Source organism: Primulina tabacum, chromosome 3 (genome assembly GCF_025594145.1).
Source record: "Primulina tabacum isolate GXHZ01 chromosome 3, ASM2559414v2, whole genome shotgun sequence".
Lineage (NCBI taxonomy): Eukaryota > Viridiplantae > Streptophyta > Magnoliopsida > Lamiales > Gesneriaceae > Primulina > Primulina tabacum.
Genome location: NC_134552.1, coordinates 7,861,962 through 7,881,058, shown reverse-complemented (window position 1 = coordinate 7,881,058; position 19,097 = coordinate 7,861,962). Strand labels below are relative to the sequence as shown.

General features: G+C 35.9%; 4 protein-coding genes and 1 pseudogene across 8 annotated transcripts; 3 read left to right on the top strand and 2 right to left on the bottom strand.

Annotated features, from left to right (window-relative positions):
• Positions 1-1,756: 1,756 nt before the first annotated feature.
• LOC142539834 (uncharacterized) lies at positions 1,757-5,012 on the top strand. Of its 4 annotated transcripts, none has more exons than XM_075645566.1 (4): positions 1,757-1,889; positions 3,296-3,499; positions 3,901-3,993; positions 4,289-5,012. In XM_075645566.1, exons 2-4 carry the CDS (start codon positions 3,369-3,371, stop codon positions 4,809-4,811), a joined length of 747 nt encoding a protein of 248 aa, XP_075501681.1. In that variant the 5' UTR covers positions 1,757-1,889; positions 3,296-3,368; the 3' UTR covers positions 4,812-5,012. The 4 variants fall into 4 exon arrangements, with proteins under 4 accessions (XP_075501681.1, XP_075501680.1, XP_075501679.1 ...); XM_075645565.1 differs by lacking the exon at positions 1,757-1,889 and adding an exon at positions 1,902-2,823; XM_075645564.1 differs by lacking the exon at positions 1,757-1,889 and adding an exon at positions 1,902-2,823 and having other exon boundaries at positions 3,235-3,499.
• Positions 5,013-5,146: 134 nt separating this feature from the next.
• Positions 5,147-6,653, top strand: LOC142539835 (uncharacterized; annotated as a pseudogene).
• A 2,039-nt stretch (positions 6,654-8,692) lies between these two features.
• Positions 8,693-10,920, top strand: LOC142539833 (fructose-bisphosphate aldolase 1, chloroplastic-like). Its single transcript, XM_075645562.1, has 6 exons — positions 8,693-9,023; positions 9,179-9,448; positions 9,617-9,726; positions 9,852-9,942; positions 10,106-10,375; positions 10,466-10,920. Exons 1-6 carry the CDS (start codon positions 8,841-8,843, stop codon positions 10,742-10,744), a joined length of 1,203 nt encoding a protein of 400 aa, XP_075501677.1. The 5' UTR covers positions 8,693-8,840; the 3' UTR covers positions 10,745-10,920.
• Positions 10,921-12,448: 1,528 nt separating this feature from the next.
• On the bottom strand, positions 12,449-15,540 carry LOC142539832 (uncharacterized). Of its 2 annotated transcripts, none has more exons than XM_075645559.1 (10): positions 15,369-15,540; positions 15,189-15,240; positions 14,741-14,818; positions 14,411-14,435; positions 14,285-14,317; positions 14,026-14,147; positions 13,817-13,947; positions 13,416-13,636; positions 12,867-13,120; positions 12,449-12,677 (listed from the first exon to the last, which is right to left on the bottom strand). In XM_075645559.1, the coding sequence occupies exons 2-10, from the start codon at positions 15,189-15,191 to the stop codon at positions 12,585-12,587; spliced, it is 960 nt and encodes a 319-aa protein (XP_075501674.1). In that variant the 5' UTR covers positions 15,192-15,240; positions 15,369-15,540; the 3' UTR covers positions 12,449-12,584. The 2 variants fall into 2 exon arrangements, with proteins under 2 accessions (XP_075501674.1, XP_075501676.1); XM_075645561.1 differs by having other exon boundaries at positions 15,331-15,495.
• Positions 15,541-16,031: 491 nt separating this feature from the next.
• LOC142539831 (V-type proton ATPase 16 kDa proteolipid subunit) lies at positions 16,032-18,245 on the bottom strand. The gene is made up of 3 exons (XM_075645558.1): positions 18,009-18,245; positions 17,240-17,525; positions 16,032-16,439 (listed from the first exon to the last, which is right to left on the bottom strand). The coding sequence occupies exons 1-3, from the start codon at positions 18,085-18,087 to the stop codon at positions 16,307-16,309; spliced, it is 498 nt and encodes a 165-aa protein (XP_075501673.1). The 5' UTR covers positions 18,088-18,245; the 3' UTR covers positions 16,032-16,306.
• Between the last annotated feature and the right edge of the window lie 852 nt (positions 18,246-19,097).

Below are 19,097 nucleotides of genomic sequence, written 5' to 3'. Positions count from 1 at the left end.
ATAATTGTTCACTATATAAAAAATTGGAAATTATTTTTTCCTAATTAACATATTTAAATTACAAAGTTAAGGCAATGTCAAAAAAATATATCGATTTATCAAAAGTTTTGGTTGATGTTAATGACGCAATCCAACTTTTTAATAATTTTACTTAATTATTTTAATAAATAAGAATCAAACACATGAACTTGTGAAAAATCTTGATAAACTTTGTTCATATTGTGACGAGGGAAAGGTAGGGCTATCGTTGGACGATAAAAAAAGAGGACGAGATTTACTTGGTTATGTAGTTTGCGTATTATTATGTTAGTTCAGGAATATACTCATTGCGCACTAACTGGTGGCAGTTGTAAAATTTATCGTCATAAAAATTATAAGAAAATCAGGGGATACGTTATACTTAAACGCGATGAAAAACGATATTTTAATTAAAAAATATAGATTAATTGGATATTCAAGGATATTAATTAGTATTTAATCCATTTTATTATTTTAAAAGTGACCAATATTGATAAAATTATTTTTTGGGTAAAACTACATTAATATTTGTTTTATTTTATAGATCGTTAGGACAATTAATTCAAATAATAGTAAATTTATTGAATTAGACATTAATATAAAAATTAAAAAGGACAATCACAATGCATTCGATCACTCACACCATACAATGGATTAATAATTATCGTTTTTATATTTTATCCAATCGAATTAAATTATCAAATAAAGATTTAATATAAAAACTTTAATAATAAATTGGTTTACTCGGTTTTCCTTATTTTTGTGAATAAAACAAATGAAATCAAATCAGATACACATATCTAATGTTTAATAATAATTATTGGTGTGATAAAATGTGTAAAATGAAATCGGCGCGAAGTTGTCACATTTAATGTTGCAACAAATTCAGAGACAAAACTGAAATATTGGATAAAATTGAAACAAAGGATATTGATTTTTGTTCTATATTATGAACACTCCAAATTACAAATTGAGCGAACAAAAGACTGTTTTCGAACTTTTTGATACGAAGAACAAAAATATATGCATCGGTATGTGTATAGGACAAAAATATCAGTAATTTCAAATTTCAGGCTGTGTAAGAACGAAAATATACGCAATATGTGTATGATACAAAAGCATAAGTATTTCAAATTTATATGCAATATGTGTATGATACAAAAGCATAAGTAATTTTGAATTTCAGGCTATGTAATAAATTTTTATTCTGATTGGGGATGTAACGAGTCGAGAAAAATCGAATAATATCAAGTTTGAGCTTAGCTCGTTTACGATAGATAGAGACTTGAACTTGATCCGAGCTTTTATTATTAAGCTCGAGCTCATTTTTTTAATAATTCATTTATCATGTTTATCGAATCTAACTAGAGAAAAGTGCTCACGTTTTTATTTTAATTTTGGTTAACTTTTTTTTAAAAAATATTAATAAATTTTAATTTTTAAACTACATAGATTTATTGGTCATTTTTTGTTTACTGAAATTTTGTCAATGCATAATTTTTGCAATAGTATTGGTTATTATTTCTCTTACTTTCATTTTTTTATCATTATTATTAATTTATTGGGATTTATTAGCAGTTTTTATCAATATTAGGTTTTTTACTTAAAGAATGAGTAATAATAATATTTATCAAAAGAAAATTATAAGCGGCCGGGTTTCAAACCTCGGCACTTGTGTAATTAAAAGAGGGGCCGAAAGTCCGAAACCACGGCCCCCGAACAATTAATATTTTTCGTTGTTGACTCGAGACTGTGCAGTGTAGCTGCTCTCATTTCGTATACCTTCTCTTCGGGCACTACACGCCGTGCGTGCGGGACATTTCTCTGCTTCGTTTACCGAATAGCGGCGTTTCTCCGTATAGGTCAATCAGGTTCATCTCTCTATCTCCATCTCGTTTACTTTTGCTTATCTATTGTGAAACATCATGTGCATCTTCAGTTGTTATTGATGCAAATCTACCGAATTTGGTTATCTATTGTGAAACATAATGTGCATCTTCAATGACTTGTTTTTTATGCAAATCTACCGAATTTATTTAATTTACGGTTTTTATGTATTTTCTTCGGATTTTCCTATTTTACCTGATATAATTGATGTTTGTTATTCTTATTAGTCGTCTTTGATGTTTTGTGTTGTTCATCCGAGTAGTGGCGAGGGTTTCAGATTTTTGACAGTTTTTGGATATTTATGTCTTGTTTTGAGTAACGCTTGTTTGCAATTGATTATATGTCAAGGTTGTATTTAGGATTTCAAATGAGCGACTAATGTGGCTCGAATCTATAGTTATGGTTTCAGATCTGCTTTTGATGTAAAAGTTTTTGTTCCTTGGTGTTTTCATCAGTTGTGTAAATTTATGTCCACGCGCACGACAGCACAAGGTAGATTTGGATGCGATATATCCCTTTCTTTGATTTTTTTAGATTTAGATATCCTATTATTAAACAAGAACGGATTGCTCGGCGCCAGTTATCAACTGAAAACTTGTCCAAAATTGAAATAAAAAAAAGAAAGATTAAGATTTAAGAATAATGTACTTTGATAATGAACTGTAAATTGTTACAAGTTTACAATTTTGTGATGGCTAGTTAATGCGTCCCAGAGGTCTTTGGCAGTTTGACTCTGGTTATCATAACTTGCGTAGAGTCTGTTAACACATTATTATGGTTAATGGCTGAAATAAAGCATTAATATGGCTGGTTCAGTTCATAAAGAGAACTCTCACCCTGGTATATTGCAAGGACTGATGACTCTCCAGTACCCATAAACTTTTTTCTTGCAAAATTCATTCCTCTGCATGATACCCGGTGAGTGTTGCCAAAATCCAAATATATTAAGGTGTAATGGTTTGTGTCATGACTCATTCGAGTTCGCATGTCTATAACTTGTGGGTCAGTTTATTCATTTGTTCAACTTGCTGTTTGTTAAGAAATAGTTTAAATATGAAATGTTGTCGCAAAAGTCTGTGAGCAGCTGAAACACTGTACTATGATAGTTGACATGCTTTAAAATGATTTTATTATCGGTGGTTAGATATCATATGCTTGTTGTGAGAAGAGGTGCTTGTATGGTGTGACACTAAGGATGGTTGGCTCAATGTGTTTTTGAGTTCAAGAATTTGATGGGAGCTAATTTCCTTTTCCATGCATGATGTACGGTGGTATTATTTGTTGAAAATTGCAATAACAATGTTGGAATATGGTGTTTACGAAATGAAGGAAGAGTGAAGATTTCCAGGACTGATTGATATGGACTTGGATGTGTGGTTGTGGTGGACAGGGAGGATGCAACAACTGTGGTGTCGGTGATATTGTTGCATAGAAGTTGGTTGTTGATTTGGATATTTAGGAAAATGAGCTTAGACAACAGTAGCCGTAGCAGGAGCCGAAGCAGAAGTAGGAGTCCAATGGATCGGAAGATCCGTACTCAGCACTATTCTAATCGTGTTGCACCATATAGGCGGGAGTCGAGGAGGGGCTTCAGGTTATTTGGTCTTGATCCATTCATTTTGTTCATAACTATTATTTCATTATTGCGTTTTTTGCATTGAAGAGGGGGCAATTGAAGTGAGGGATCAATATGAATGAAACCGTATCTTGTGCTGTGCCTGGCTGCTTTCGGCGTATCTTGGGTCTCGATCCAATCTACTTCATACTTGATTTTATAAATTAGAATATCTAAATCCTTTTGCTCTCTCTTCTCAAATCTCAATTCCTTCACCCAAATCCGAAGTAATATTTATATAAAAATACATGATGGAAAGTTCGATGAAAGGGATTGATAAGTTACTTTTTGTCTGCTAGTTGTTTGGTCTTTTCTATGCTTTGGAGCATCACGGCTTAGTCTTACTCCCCCCCTCTATTTTATGTGCTACTTAATTGCAGTGAGAACAGTCTGTGCAACAACTGCAGGAGGCCTGGCCACTTTGCTAGAGAATGCCCCAATGCAGCTCTATGCCACAATTGTGGTCTTCCTGGGTAAGTTTTGGTATAGGCATAGTGGGTTGTTTACATTTAATCGTGTTATGATTGCTAGTATCTCAGTTGTTTCTTACTTATCTGTTTATTTTTTTCGTTCTTGTGCAAGAGTTGTTGGGTGAACTAATATTAATCCTGATGCGCTGAATTTATTTCTTGGCATTAATGTTTGAACTGCCTCTCTTACTGAATATATTTCAAGGGTCTTTGTTCATCTTCCTTGAATATATTTTCGTACCATATATTACGCCTGCCTGAAGTTTAATTCTTACTAGGCTTAAAAAATTTGAATCAGGCATATTGCATCAGAATGCAACACAAGATCTCTTTGTTGGAACTGTCGTGAACCTGGCCATATGGCAGGAAATTGTCCAAATGAGGGCATCTGCCACACTTGTGGAAAGGCAGGCCATCGTGCTAGGGACTGCACAGCACCTCCTGGTGATCTGAGGCTGTGCAACAACTGCTACAAGCAAGGCCACGTGGCAGCCGACTGTACCAACGACAGGGCTTGCAAGAATTGCAGAAAACCAGGACATATTGCACACGACTGTCAAAACGATCCCGTCTGCAACACATGCAACATATCTGGGCACATGGCTAGAGATTGTCCAAAAGGCTATACATTTGAAGAAAGGGGGTCTGGAGCTCGTGGAGGTGGCTTTCGTGACATTGTGTGTAGGACTTGCCAGCAGGTGGGGCATATGAGTCGGGACTGCATTTCCATGACTATATGTCATAACTGTGGAGGAAGAGGCCACATGGCCTTCGAGTGCCCGTCTGGTAGGTTCATGGATAGGTATCCCCGAAGGTACTAGAGGAAGAAGTTTGTGGCTTTATGTATTAAGGCCAATTATGCAGTTTTCTTTGTTTTGCATTGAGCTGGGATTGATGTTTGCACTCTTTAGTACTTTTGTGGTCGGACTTATTTAGTTTGGTATCTTTTTTTGCACCATCTGTTCTCCGAGATTTATGTTTGTCTAATGAAATTTGTACTGCTTGGATATTTATTTTGAGCAGTCGGCAATTGTCTCATTTTATTTTCCTACGTGGATGCATGAGGATATTGTGTGAAGTAGTTTGATCATTTTTTTTAATATGTAATTACGATAGCTTTTCACATTGTTAATGCAATGCCACTTGCACTTATTTACATCCTAGTTTTTTATAGAACATAAGCATATATTTTATAATAAAGGCATATATCAGACGATGGTTGGAATCAGATCTCATACAGGTTGCCACCATTTTGTACCACACAATATTACCATAGAGAATCTTTTCTGAACTGAATCATGAGTATGTATTTTTGATTTAAAATTCAGATATTCCAGATCCTGTCGAAAAATCCGTTGTGGTCTTGTTGTTAAGTAATATTCGGCTCTCACTCGGAAGACCCCAATATCAAGTCCCGGCGTCGGAAAAAGTTTTTTCACATTTCCTTTTCGAAAAATGACCATACAAAGTTTGGATATTAATTCCTTGAAAACCTTTATTTTGCAGATCTCCCAAAGGTATGGTTTCTTTCCTTGATTCTCCTATGATCCTTAGTTACTGAGGTGTTTTTTTTACCGCTTTCAAATCTTCAGTATGTTTGCTTTTCAGTTTTCACTAACGTTGCTGAAATTATAAATTGTATTAACTACAAAAATGAAAGAACATTTTCTGTTTTTAAAAATCATAAATTTAGAAGGAATTGAAGCAAAGTTGAGTGATTAGAGTTTCACTTTTCGAGGAGCGAACCGCTTTCTGCTGGAAACGACGGCATTTTCGAGAATGGCGGATGATGAGATGCCGATGAGGTTGATGAATTTTGTCTCAGAAGAGCAGTTAAAAGAAACTCGGAGAACTCGGGGTGTTCGAGTGGAAGATGGTACTGCGCAGAGAGATAGGTCCCTTTACGAGATTTTGCAGGAAAACAAGGATAAGAAGGATGCCGAATTCAACGAACGATTCAAGCACAGGCCACCTAAAGCTTTGGATGAAGATGAGACCGAGTTCCTCGATAAACTGGAAATGTCGAGAAAAGAATATGAACAGCAGCTTGCAGATGAAGAAAAGCTGCAGCTGGAGAGTTTTCAGGCAGCCGTAGCAGCACAATCTACTGCTGTACATGAGCTAAAGGAGGCACCTTAAGTTTCCAAGGTCCAGGAAAATAAATCAGTTCTAGGAAGGAGGAATACTGCAGCTCGTCCGCTGGGAATGCTAATTAAAGTTAATCCACAAACTAAGAAAGCAAAAATGAACTTTGCCGATGCAGAAGAAGCTTCGACCGTGGTAAGATCATGTAATACTGATACGAAAGATACGGCGAGAAATCAGGACGGTGGTAATGATGAGTCTAGGCTTGTATCTAGTAGCAGTGGTTTGGTGTTATATAGTAGTGATGAAAGTGAAGAAGATCGCAATATACATTTGCTTGACAAAAAAGAATGTTCTGTTTTTTTTAGGATTCTGATGGGTTATACGAGAAGGCCTTTAATTAAATGCCGATGGCATGTGTCGAAATTTTCAATCTTTCACATGGTTTTTTACCTTGAAAACGCGGTGTTTTTACGTTGAGAAGTTTGTTTTGTGTCCAGAGATATCGTCACTGTAATCACATGTGATTTCACGTGTTCTTGGGTATTGATTTGCATAATGGAGAATTTTCTCTGTGTTATCCGTCATATACATATGTTTGAAATGGTGATCCACCCGCTCACCAATCAGATACTTGATCAAGTTTTTAAAATGAAGTCGATTTATCTATATCGGTATCGAAAGATTTTTTTATGCATTCCCTGAGATTGAAATTGAAATCTTGAAATCAGGAAGCGCTGCTGTTAAAGTATTTGAGCTACACACACCTTTCACGTATTGTGTTGGTGACTAAACGAAAGAAGGCTGTATCTTGTGGTTTCTATTCTGTAGAATTTGCCCTATATGGAAAACATGCTTCCACTGGAATATGTTGCCAGGGATCATTATCGACTAACCAAACATTGTGAAATGTTACACAGCAGAGAAGCAACATCGAAAACTCTCTGAATCCAACTCGACTCTGCTGCTCGTCGCAAAATGGGTGATGTAAAGAGTGGTTGGGAGACGTTTAAATTCAGGTAAATTAGCTGAACCTAATAGTCGTGATGGTTAAAGCATGAGAATCCCGATTACTTGTGGTCATTACATAACTTGGAAGGTGAATGAATTTGATTATTTGAGGTACCGTAGGACGTCTGATCCTTGGGTGGTTTTTGTTTTAGAAGCATTTGAACTGAAGCAATCAATCTATATTTCCGAGAAATGGAATTCTGGCATTCCACCTTTGGGGAACGGCCTTTTATAGCATCTAAGGCCATTGCAGGTGTTTCAAGGCATTGAAAGTCTTGAACGATGCACGATTTTATATTCTCGTTCCTTGGATTGCAGGCAAATCAAATCCAAACAGAAATTTTGTTTACCTTTTTATACAACTGACTACAAGTAGCCATGACGTTGCATGTTCTTTTATATTTGCTGATTCAAACTGTTGATGTTTTTCTCAGATTTTGATGTTTAATTTCGATTTGCTAGCACTGCATTCCCAAGATCTGCGCATACTTTGTGCAAAGGTTTAAAACTCAGGTTAACTATGTTGTATACCTACCATTTGAGAAATTTTTTTTTTTTGGTAGGTGAGGGAGAACCCGACACTGCAAGCAACCTAACAATAATTGATATTTTACCAGGAATCTAAGCCCCATCGGTTGGTAGGCCTTAAAAGTTAATTAGCTTCAATTATCAAAGCTGACCCAATCAAATGAGAGTAGATTGTGAGACAGTCTTACGAGTCTTTATCTGTGAGACGGGTTAACCATACCAATATTCACAATAAAAAATAATAATCTTAGCATAAAAAGTAATATTTTTTCATGAGTAATCTAAATAAGAGATCCGTATCACAAAATACGACAAGTGAGACCGTCTCACACAAATTTTTGCTATCAAATCATGGGATTAGCACCCAATCAAACTAACGAACAGAACATTAATCAGAAATGACCATAGCCTCACATTTACATGGCCGATAGAATCTTTCAAACAGCTCCATTTTTGGAAGAACGTAAAGTCTTGAAAATATCAAGGTTTTTCAATTCGTGATTCTCTTTTTTTTGTCAATATTTTTATTCATACTTAAATATCAGCCTGCGGTTTTTGCAATCACAAGTTTCTTGAATGTTTTGAGGTCTGATATAATTTGTCATGTTCTTTTAGTTTAAAATCGGAGCTTTATTTGCGGGGTTTGACAGAAATTAACTTTGAAGTACATAGGGGACTTTTTAAATTTTTACCCCCAAAATCACAAATTGGAATAATTTATGAACAAATGGATTTCGGAATAGAACAAAGATATTTGTTGTCCTGACTTTGATGTTCTTCCAGGGAAACAAATTGATATTACTCAGTTTCTAAATTTCATTCACAATTTCTGAACATCCAACATCAAGTTGCTTCTAATGAACTATTTTTTAAAAAGTTGAATAAACCAATATGCGACGAATTAATAAACATGAAGCAAATACAGACAAGACTATATGAATGGAGTATTGTGTATGATTGGGTCTATTTTAGCAATTATCACATCCACTTGGCAACCTACGAATGGTCCAATCATGACAGCCTCAAATGTGACATCTTTTGTCACAATACTACACACAATTATAAATTCAGCCATGCATGAAGAAGGTTGATGTGTGGCAAAGAGAGTGTTAGTGGGGGGATAAGATTTTTGAACAATCCTTGGCCTTTGCTTCTATAATTTCGGTTCATATCATCAAATTTCTTGACAAAAAAAAAGGAAAAGGGAAAGAAAATTATTGATACCAATGGCCTCAGCCTCATTCCTCAAGCCATCTCCTGTTCTTGACATGTCTGAGTTCGTTAAAGGTCATTCCCTCCTCCGCCACCCATCCACCTCCGCTGCCACCATTCGCTGCCAGCCCAAAGCGGCACCATCTCCACTCACTGTCCGCGCTTCCGCCTATGCCGATGAGCTCGTCAAGACTGCGGTATATGGCTAACTTCATCATTTGGCTTGGTTCAGTTCTTGCATTATGTTTTATGAAACTGCCTTTTGTAGTTTATTTGATAGTAAGTTTATTGGAGAGAGTAGTGTTTGGCTAATCGAGAGATTGACTGTTTTGTGAATATGTCTTTGGTGTAGAAAACTGTTGCATCACCAGGGCGTGGTATTCTTGCCATGGATGAATCAAACGCCACTTGTGGGAAGCGTCTAGCATCCATCGGGCTCGAGAACACTGAGGCGAACCGTCAGGCTTATCGCACGCTTCTTGTCTCTGCCCCTGGACTCGGCCAGTACATCTCTGGCGCAATCTTATTTGAGGAGACTCTCTACCAATCCACCATTGATGGCAAGAAAATGGTGGATGTTCTTGTTGAGCAGAATATTGTTCCTGGCATTAAAGTCGATAAGGTAATCAATAACAACCTGTTCCATTTCTTAGTTTGCTGAGCTGATCATATGATTAGCAGGCAGCAGGCTGGACCTAAGAATGTAGTCGATGTTGCGACTGTGCTGCTCTGTGAATAAGAGATTTGAATGATATTTGAATGCTTATGTAATGGGATTTGATCTTTGCAGGGTTTGGTTCCTCTTGCTGGTTCAAATGACGAGTCATGGTGCCAAGGTCTTGATGGCCTTGCCTCTCGCTCTGCTGCGTACTACCAACAAGGTGCTCGTTTCGCCAAATGGTGAGGGTATTCGTTCTTTTGTAACCTCTCAACTGAAAATATTTGTAAATGCTATTGGTAGTGACCTTAAATAAAGCTTTATATCCTTGATTCTAACGAAATTTCTTGATTCCGACCTTGCTTAGGCGTACTGTTGTGAGCATTCCCAATGGTCCATCTGCCTTGGCAGTGAAGGAGGCGGCCTGGGGCCTAGCCCGCTATGCCGCCATTTCTCAGGTACATAATATTGCCCCTTCCCTTTTTAACTGTGAGATATCATGCCCAGGGGAGATGGGGTGACGAGCGTGACTCAGGAATTTCAAGGGAAAAATTACGTATAAAATTTCAAATTTTTAACATCCAACTGTTTAATAAACTCCGGTTTTTCACGATGATTCAGGAGGCTGGACTGGTCCCAATAGTGGAACCAGAGATCTTGCTAGATGGAGAGCATGGGATTGACAGGACTTATGAGGTAGCTTTGAAGGTGTGGGCTGAGGTGTTTTTCTACTTAGCTGAAAACAATGTGTTGTTTGAGGGTATTCTCCTCAAACCAAGCATGGTCACTCCTGGTGCAGAATGCAAGGAAAAGGCGACACCCGAACAGGTTGCTGCATACACACTCGGCCTCCTCCGCAAGCGAATTCCCCCAGCCGTCCCTGGAATCATGGCAAGTATTTCCAATTTTACTTCATGTAGGTGCGCGTGTAAACGAGTCGAGTTTGAATTTGTGACCATCTTTTAATCTTTTGATGAGCAGTTTTTGTCTGGTGGGCAATCTGAGGTGGAAGCAACCTTGAACTTGAATGCCATGAACCAAGCCCAGAACCCGTGGCACGTGTCGTTTTCCTACGCTAGAGCTCTTCAAAACACATGCCTGAAGACATGGGGAGGACGCCCGGAGAACGTGAAGAAGGCTCAAGATACTTTGCTCATCAGGGCGAAGGCTAACTCCCTGGCTCAACTCGGTAAGTATACCGCGGAGGGAGAATCAGAGGAAGCCAAGACAGGAATGTTTGTGAAAGGCTACAGCTACTAATAAATCATATTTCACTACCAAAAAACGGTCCGCTTTTGTGACGAATTTATGAATGAAAGGAAAAAAAGCTGTGCTATTCATCGTTGATTTATAGCTATTTTTGTTCATTATTTTTACTTTCTGAAAACTTAATTGATATTGATGTATGATGATAAATGGAATAGTGTGTGTGTGTGCGTGTAAAAAAAGAAGCATGATAAATTATTTTTTTTAAAAAAGAGATGGTTAATTTGAATACTTCTCAATTTACGATGTTGTATATAATGCCAAAGCGTGTGCAATAAGGTACACATGTAATTATTTACACAATATTTGATTTGTGGACACCAATTTGTATAAAAACAATGAAAATCTAACTTCTAAGAATCATGACAATTATGGACACTAAATTTGACCATTAGTTATAGTCTCCTAAACTAATATAACACCAAAACGAAAGAAAAAACAATAGAAATTGATGAAATAAACTCTCAACATGATTGTGTATTAACAAATCAATATGAAATCACAAAAACATTAAAAAATATAACAAAATAGTGCAAAAATATGTACGAAGATGCTAATATGACTGTAAAAGCATGAAAAAGCTTGACTGAATCTATGAGAATTCTGCAGGGAGTTGCCTGGAGTTGTGCGAGAGATTGTCGTGTTTTCTCTGTGTTGGCTGATTCCTTTTTTTCTTCACTGTGCGGTGCGATTTCTTCCACTTCCCCCATGACCCACGATCTTCTCTCATTTTCTCCCTCGATCTTCTCCTCTTCCTACAATATTCTTGACTTATCTGAATAAATTTAAATCAATTGGAATATATATGCCACATTTGATGGACTTTTATAATTTAATTGGGTTTCCATCATTAAATTGGATTTTCATAATTAAATATTTTAGTCCAAACAGTAATATTGTTACATGTAGAGTTTTATTGGTGTGACATTCATAATTATAATGCAGATCAATCGTGTCAACGAAAATATTATAGAAAATGCTGTAGAAATGTAAATGTTGTAGATTTTCGACTTCAATACATTATATTATATATATATAAATAATTAAATTTCCAATGGCAAACGTTATTTACGCTTCTGACAATAATAATTTCAACTGTCAAACATTGTAAGCATATGTGATTCTCAAGCATTTGATATTAAAGTAAGAATATTACATCGATTTATATCCGGTAGAGAGTAATGACAGCCTTGCCTTGATTTATTCGACAATTACATATTTAATAATCTGATTTTCATTGGCTTTTTAAATCTTTATTTTTCAGAGGACGTGTAAGTTGATTTGAACACCCCTATAGTATCAAGAATTTACTTATGCCTATAAAAAAAAATTTTAAATGTATACTTAAACCCTGGTCAAGATATACATGATATAGTAGTTAACGAGAGGCGTTTTTAAACTATACTGGAATTGAGTAATGAGCATCAATTCGAACAGATAATGAATGAATAAACATCTCTTACAACAACAATAAATAATAAATGAAATTCAAATGTATCATAATAACAACTCGATTTGATTCAATATTGGATCAAGATACATTGTTGCACATGTAAAGGATTTGGATTCTCTACTGTTGGTGAAAACAAACTGGTTCTCTGCACTTTTTAGACAACTTTTTAGACGAGGATATCAACTGATCATCACATTTCATCTTATAACTTTTTAGATTTATTTGACACTACGTGAGGTTCACAAGATGATAACTGATAATCTTACTTGAAAAAATGCACAACTGGTGCTGTGTGATTGAAATCAAAATGTGAAGCATGCTCACGTACATAGTTAATGTATCCAAGGAAGAGAAACAATCGGGATTGAATTAAATATACAATCAACCCTTCAACGAGTATTTCTTCCCCGTGAAGGCCTGGAATTTCGGTTCTTCTTTCTTTGGAGGCTCTTGCTTGCTGTCTTTTGAAGTGTCCTGTGATAGGAAAACAGATATCAGATCCAAAACATCTTCTTAAGCATCTAATATCTTATGATTGAGAGAAATAATTGGAGAAGTATGAACGACTTGGCTTCTTTTTTTTTTGGTGACGGAGCATAATTGTGTCGGATCTTAAACATGAAATCTGAAATAAATTGCATTTTTTATACAGGAAAAGGATACCTTTGAAGATTCACTAGTGCGGTTTGCATTTGAACCAAAAACAAGCTTCCCCTGAGACTGGCGACTGGTGCTCTGTGAACTGGAACTGGATGCAGAAGCTTGTCCACCATCATTGGAAACATTCGGTTTCTTGAAACTGGGTGCAGATGAAGAGGCTGGTGGAGGCTGGGTTTTCAGGGCTTTTCCATCCAGTCTTCTCCCGGTGCCAGTAAATGGATTGAAGTTAGGTTCTGTCTCAGCTGCAGGCTCCTGGCCTGAACAAATGAACAGAAAAAGGCACAAAATGGCCAAGATAATGGTTAGTAGATAACTAGCATAGGAAGGATTTGTCCAAGAAGAAATCTCGACTTCCTTGAAAGGAGAGTGCAAGAAGAGAAATGTATCCATGTTCATTGAATGAACGGATGAAGCTTGCAGCAGCTTATTTTCTAGAAAAGGGAACCTTCAGTGAGCAGTAACCTCTTGATTGTAACATAATCAATTGCAACATACTAAAGTGATGATAAGATGATGAATATAAGAAAACGAAGAACATCAAAAAAATCTTACCTTCTGTTCTTTTGCCTGTTGGAATTGGCCGTGCAGGTTTTTCCGGCTCCTTGTAATCGAGAGGAGGAGCAAAGTCCACTTCACAGTCGGTTTCAATAATACTTATGGCATTAGAAGGCTTCGACTCAATTATGTCTATGTAGTACTTTTTATTGTTATAAGCCACCATGATACTATCACCAGTGGTTAAACAAGAAAAATTCCTCAATGTTGTCTCCAAGCTGCAAGAGAGAATTTCAAAAATAAAAATATTAAACTAAGTTAAGTTAACCAAAAAAAGAGAACGGAATTTCAAACAATGTCATTTTTTTAGAAAAACCAAAAGAGAAGCTCGACAACACCAAACACACATATGAGAATCACAGATACAGCAACATGTCAATTTTATGTTCAAGACTCACATAGCTTTTGGATTTGATATATCCAAGAAGTCCTTTGTGTGAGGTTGCAATTTGACATATGTACCCTTTGGAAGAGTCACATTTTTTACTCGTACAATATCTCCTTCTCGCAACAACAGATTCTCCATCATCTGCACGATCACGAAACATCAAATGATGTCCCAGAGTCCTAAAAGTCATGATATAATGTGCACGCAGATCGCACATACCCAGTAAGGCATATATATCATGCCTTCTTCTGCAATGAACTCCAGAACTCCACAATGAGAAACACGTTCGGTTGCAGTGTTTCGAAGCTCAAACAACATAGGGTAATCAATTTGAAGTGATGCTGTAAGATAAAGTCAAGTAAGATCCGGGGCCCCGGGTTCAAAATCCAAAACTACCCAAGCCCAAGGAAGAGGTTTATAAAACAATATAATGTCGTTAGAAAACAATAAGCCACACAAGAAAGGACGTGAAACTAACCAAGGCGGTCTAAAGCTGAAGGAGGCATGATTACTGAAACAAAAAAAAAGAGGTGGAATAAGACATCATGGGTGGTCAAGGAAACATACCATTCTGCCTATCATTGTAGTTTATTAGACTGCTTACCTTTGTCACCATTTTCTATCTGCGCCTGCAAATTAAGAGAGAGAAAAAAAATCAGAATTAGATCAAAATTGATTAAATTAGCAAATTCTGTAAAAAGTTCAAGTTAATAACAATAGTGAGAGTAGATGCATCACATGTCCAAATAAAATATCTCAAACATCATAGAACAGACAAAAAAAAAAGAAAACCCAAACTAAGAGTTCCAGCAAAAAGATAGGATCCATGGGCTAAAAAACAGTTAGTGGTGTTGACTCAGCTATAAGTTACATGTGTGAGCATCATTGCAAAATTAAAGTGAAAATTAATCAAAAGTTGGAGAAGCCGTCAAACCTTGTCAATGAAAGAAGCAGGATAGCACCGATATGTTTGCTCAAATGACATTCCATGGTATCCATATCCGTTGAAAAACTGAAACAAGAAAGCAAAAAATAAATATGAACACATCTAGTGAAGGCTATCATAACTGCAATAACACAAAATAAAGTGTGTAAAAAATTCGCAAATATATATCCTCACAAATTGACATTAAAAGTGATGTCGTGGATGCATACTAAAGCAGCAAAAGCCCAATTAGTTTGACATCATGCTGAATAATACATTATTACTTTATTTTAGCAAGGGCTTATACACAACACAGATGGAGATCTTCAAGAGAAAACTTCCAGAGCAAAGAAGAATTTTAATTTTCAAGCACAGAAAAGAACAATTATTTCCAGCATAGCTTAACACAAAGCCACATAACAAATTCTTAAAAATCGGAATTCGACTCAACGCTCACCATGTTTAATAAATCCCAAACGGCGGAAACACGCTCCCAACTCTGAATTCACCTGCCGAAAAAAAATCACGAAATTTTATTAATCAACCAATAAAAACGGGAAAGAGGTTAAATCAATCACACAATAAAGCTGTTCTTCTACAAGAATCCGCAGCGCGAAGACGAAGGAAAGGAGAATACTTCTAAATAGCAGTACGTAAGCACCGATCTTTCACCAAGATTTCAAGGGTAAGAGAAGTCCAGAGCCCGAGTCAGAATGGAAGTAACTGAAGGAAAGAAACTGGAGAGAAATAATAATAAAGGAGAGGTCGTATCCGATGCGTCTTTCCTGTGCACGAATCTTAATCTATCGGTGGATGTGATTGGGCTGGATCTTTCCTATATCGTCTCCTTATCTAGTCAAGCCCATCTTATAAGATGCGCGGCCCATATTATTTTAATTAATAGCAATATTTAAATATTATTATCATCATTATAAATATTTTAATAGTAATAATTTTAATAGTAATAATTGCTAATAATAATAACAATAATAACAATTTGTGTATAAAAATAGGTTTACAATATATTCATACTATTAGGGCATTTTTTGTAATCGTTATACAAAAAATGTGTTATAGTCATACCAAAAATATTAATATCTTTAAACTCAAAAAGTTTTATTTTATCTAGAACTTACTTTTAGAATAAGATGTTACATCCCTGAGATAGTTGGGCAAACATGAACTAGTTGTAAATAAATTAGTTATAAAATAATATTCTAAAAGAGTCGACAGTAAAGCATATCATAAGTGTGGCTCAAGTAACAGACGACTATGTCAAATGCAGGCAGGTAAAGTCCACTAAGAAAAACCAAAGTTGCCATTAATACCTTATGTATGAATATAAGACTGGAGTGCAGTAGTAGAAATTACAGAATTTTATCGTACAAAGCTACAAAAATACACAAAGTTGATAAATCCATCAAATAATAAACGCTCGATGAGCTCCTTTATTCATTAGGAGGAAAAACCCAATATTTTAATACAAAGAACAGCACGAAACAAAGATAGATATGTGGGATATCTTGGATGAGAGTAAAAATTTCGTTCAAAACAAGCCATGATTTTAGTTATCCACTACTCAGCTCTAGACTGGCCGGCTCGTGAAGACAGAATGATTCCAACAATTAGGCCGTAGAGTGCCAGAGCTTCAGCGAAAATGAGAATAAGGATCATCCCCACAAAAAGCTTCGGCTGCTGTGCGTTAGCCCTGGAAAGAAGATTTCAAGTTGAGATCCATTTAAAAAACACATACACATAAAGATACATATAGCTGTTTGAAATCCTTTCCAATGATGAACTGGGGTGGTTGCAGCTGATCACATCACAAGGACATAGAAAGATGTAAGTCATAGCTCAATCGTCCAGAATATCAAGATCTGAAGCTAAACAAGAACATGTCACTGATTGATTACACCGGTATGTTTTCACTATTCATTCTCGAATTATATTGGCTCTAGTTTTTAGCGACCTGGTTTTGGCGGCATTAGGTATTAACAAAGATTAAAGATAATTTCTCTTCTTTTCGCTTTCCAATTTACAATTTCTTTTTCAACAATTCAATTTACAATTTCTTTTTCGACAAGCAACAAAACAACTTGAAGGAGAGTATTTCGACATCAGCTACATCAAATTACAAGTCATACGGGATCCTGTAAACAAGCACAAAATTTAATTGCTTCATGACCGAGTAAACTTATAAATGAGATTTCAAGTTAAAAAAATTTTGCTCAATCATTAAATACTCTCTTGTAATACATGCACTAAACGTGTTCTTCAAAACTTGATGAAAATCACTTAAATTTTTACTTCACTGAACCTTTCAAATCGAAATCTACGGCCATGAACAAAAACCACCCTAATAAACTATGCCGACAATTATATTTAGTTCTGAGCAAAACCTGGTGATATCACCTAAGCAAATGAAAAACTTTAACTTACAACTTCACAAAACAAATGAAACTTCAGCTCTGAAAGATTAGATATTCCATGAAATTAATACAAACATACCTAACACCGGCATCTCCGACAATCCCGATTGCCATTCCAGCAGCCAGCCCAGCAAGCCCACAAGAAAGGCCCGAAGAGAGATGAGCATAGCCATCAAACAGGTAATAAGACTTAGCTTTAGGGTTAATACCAGTGCTGATAATCACAGCAATAATCAGACCGTAAATACCCAAAACACCAGCCATAACCACCGGCACAATTGACTTCATCACCAGCTCTGGCCTCATCACACCCATCGAAGCAACACCAACGCCACTCTTAGCAGTCCCATATGCAGCACCCATACCTAGAGGAAGAAAAAAGAAACAAAAAAAAAAGAAACAAAGAAATTTTGTGAAGTTATCCAATCCAAAATAAGTGTCCCATGGCAGGTCATTTAATTGAACACGAAATGGGAACAAGCATACATTTTTATTGGTTCCAGTCAATCTAATCCAACTCAGCTTATTACTTATTCCGCGACCTACTTTACAAGTTAAAGCGAGCAATCTTACCATGAACTCAAAAACTACAGTATAATTTCATACTCCGGTTTGATCCACGATTTCTCAACGAACAACAATCTTTTTTTCCTCCAAACATGACATGAATTGCAAATACTCCAACACGTTAAATTCTCATTAAAAAAAAGTAAACATGAGTATAAACCAACAAAATGAAGAAACAACTTTGTATTCATTGATTTCTTCCACAGAACACAAGATCGAAACATATATAAACAAAATTGACAAATAATCACATCAAAGGGGAAAAGACGTAAAGTAATTACAAGAGAATACAAGGGCAGCAGCGGCGCCGAGGAATCCGAAGAAGGGAGCAGTTTCATCGCCGCTGAAGGTTGAAGACATTATTCTGGATTGAAATTCAGCTCTAATTCGGAAACTTTTGCTGGATCTGGATTCTAGGGATCGATTTCTCTCTTTCGTCTATTTGCGTGGATTTTTTAATCATTAACGAGCAGTCGGAAAAGAGAGACGGAGGATTTTTCAATTAAATTAAATAATATAAAAAATAGAGATCAATTTATCGAAATATCAATTTCTTTATTTTGGTAAGCGGCACCTGTTCCAAAGCCCGGCCCTTAGATTTATTAATAAAAAATATTATTAATTTTTCTATCATGACAGCTTTATTAGGGATGATATTTTCGGTCCGCGAAGAAAATCCGAAACAAAGCGGATTTAAGATTAATTTTCGGGTTCGAGTTCGATAATTTTTTTGAAGCTTCGAAATAATTCAAAATAAATATGAAGATAATATCCACATCTCCTAACATGTCACAATAATAATAACAATAATAGTGATAATAAATTTGTGTTTAGAGATTCATCGAACATGATCGTCCTGCCTCCGCTCCATTATCATTTTTGAAACGGGGATGAAAATTTGATCTATACGAGTTCGATTTAGGTTCGGGGAAGGAAACGTGATGTGGAAAGGGATTCGGATGCATCTTTGTCAAACCGTTTTTTATTAAATATATGTAAATTTGTAATCTTAATTCCTTGATAACAAAATTATCAACTTTCTTTTCTCGAAGGTAAAATAATTGTATTGTGCAACTCGAGAATAATTGATGCGAATCACCTAAAGTAATAGCCCTTTGATTTCTGATTTAGTTCATGTTACTTGTACAGACAATGTCTTTATCAACTCAACACATGATACGTGTGCTGATTGGATAAATCATGACCACGTATTCAACGATGATGTACAGATGATTAATCATCATGTATTGAATAGATAAAGACATTACTCATATATATAACATCTATCCAACCTTTTTGGCCCTATTAATTAAATTAGTGACATTTTCCCATATTCTTCTTTTTTTCACGTGCATGGCATTTTTGTAATC

Excerpts from the sequence above, each read along its gene's own strand:
- LOC142539834 (XM_075645563.1), top strand. Across the intron at positions 3,500-3,900 it reads GAGTCGAGGAGGGGCTTCAG|TGAGAACAGTCTGTGCAACA; the intron begins GTTATTTGGTCT and ends ACTTAATTGCAG. Across the intron at positions 3,994-4,288 it reads CACAATTGTGGTCTTCCTGG|GCATATTGCATCAGAATGCA; the intron begins GTAAGTTTTGGT and ends AATTTGAATCAG.
- LOC142539833 (XM_075645562.1), top strand. The coding sequence starts at position 8,841 with ATGGCCTCAGCCTCATTCCTCAAGCCATCTCCTGTTCTTGACATGTCT. Across the intron at positions 9,727-9,851 it reads GGTGCTCGTTTCGCCAAATG|GCGTACTGTTGTGAGCATTC; the intron begins GTGAGGGTATTC and ends GACCTTGCTTAG. Across the intron at positions 9,943-10,105 it reads GCTATGCCGCCATTTCTCAG|GAGGCTGGACTGGTCCCAAT; the intron begins GTACATAATATT and ends ACGATGATTCAG.
- LOC142539832 (XM_075645559.1), bottom strand. Across the intron at positions 14,318-14,410 it reads GATAGAAAATGGTGACAAAG|TAATCATGCCTCCTTCAGCT; the intron begins GTAAGCAGTCTA and ends TTTTTGTTTCAG. Across the intron at positions 13,948-14,025 it reads TGATATATATGCCTTACTGG|ATGATGGAGAATCTGTTGTT; the intron begins GTATGTGCGATC and ends GTGATCGTGCAG.
- LOC142539831 (XM_075645558.1), bottom strand. The coding sequence starts at position 18,087 with ATGTCTTCAACCTTCAGCGGCGATGAAACTGCTCCCTTCTTCGGATTC. Across the intron at positions 17,526-18,008 it reads TGCTGCCCTTGTATTCTCTT|GTATGGGTGCTGCATATGGG; the intron begins GTAATTACTTTA and ends TTCTTCCTCTAG. Across the intron at positions 16,440-17,239 it reads GTCGGAGATGCCGGTGTTAG|GGCTAACGCACAGCAGCCGA; the intron begins GTATGTTTGTAT and ends TCTTCTTTCCAG.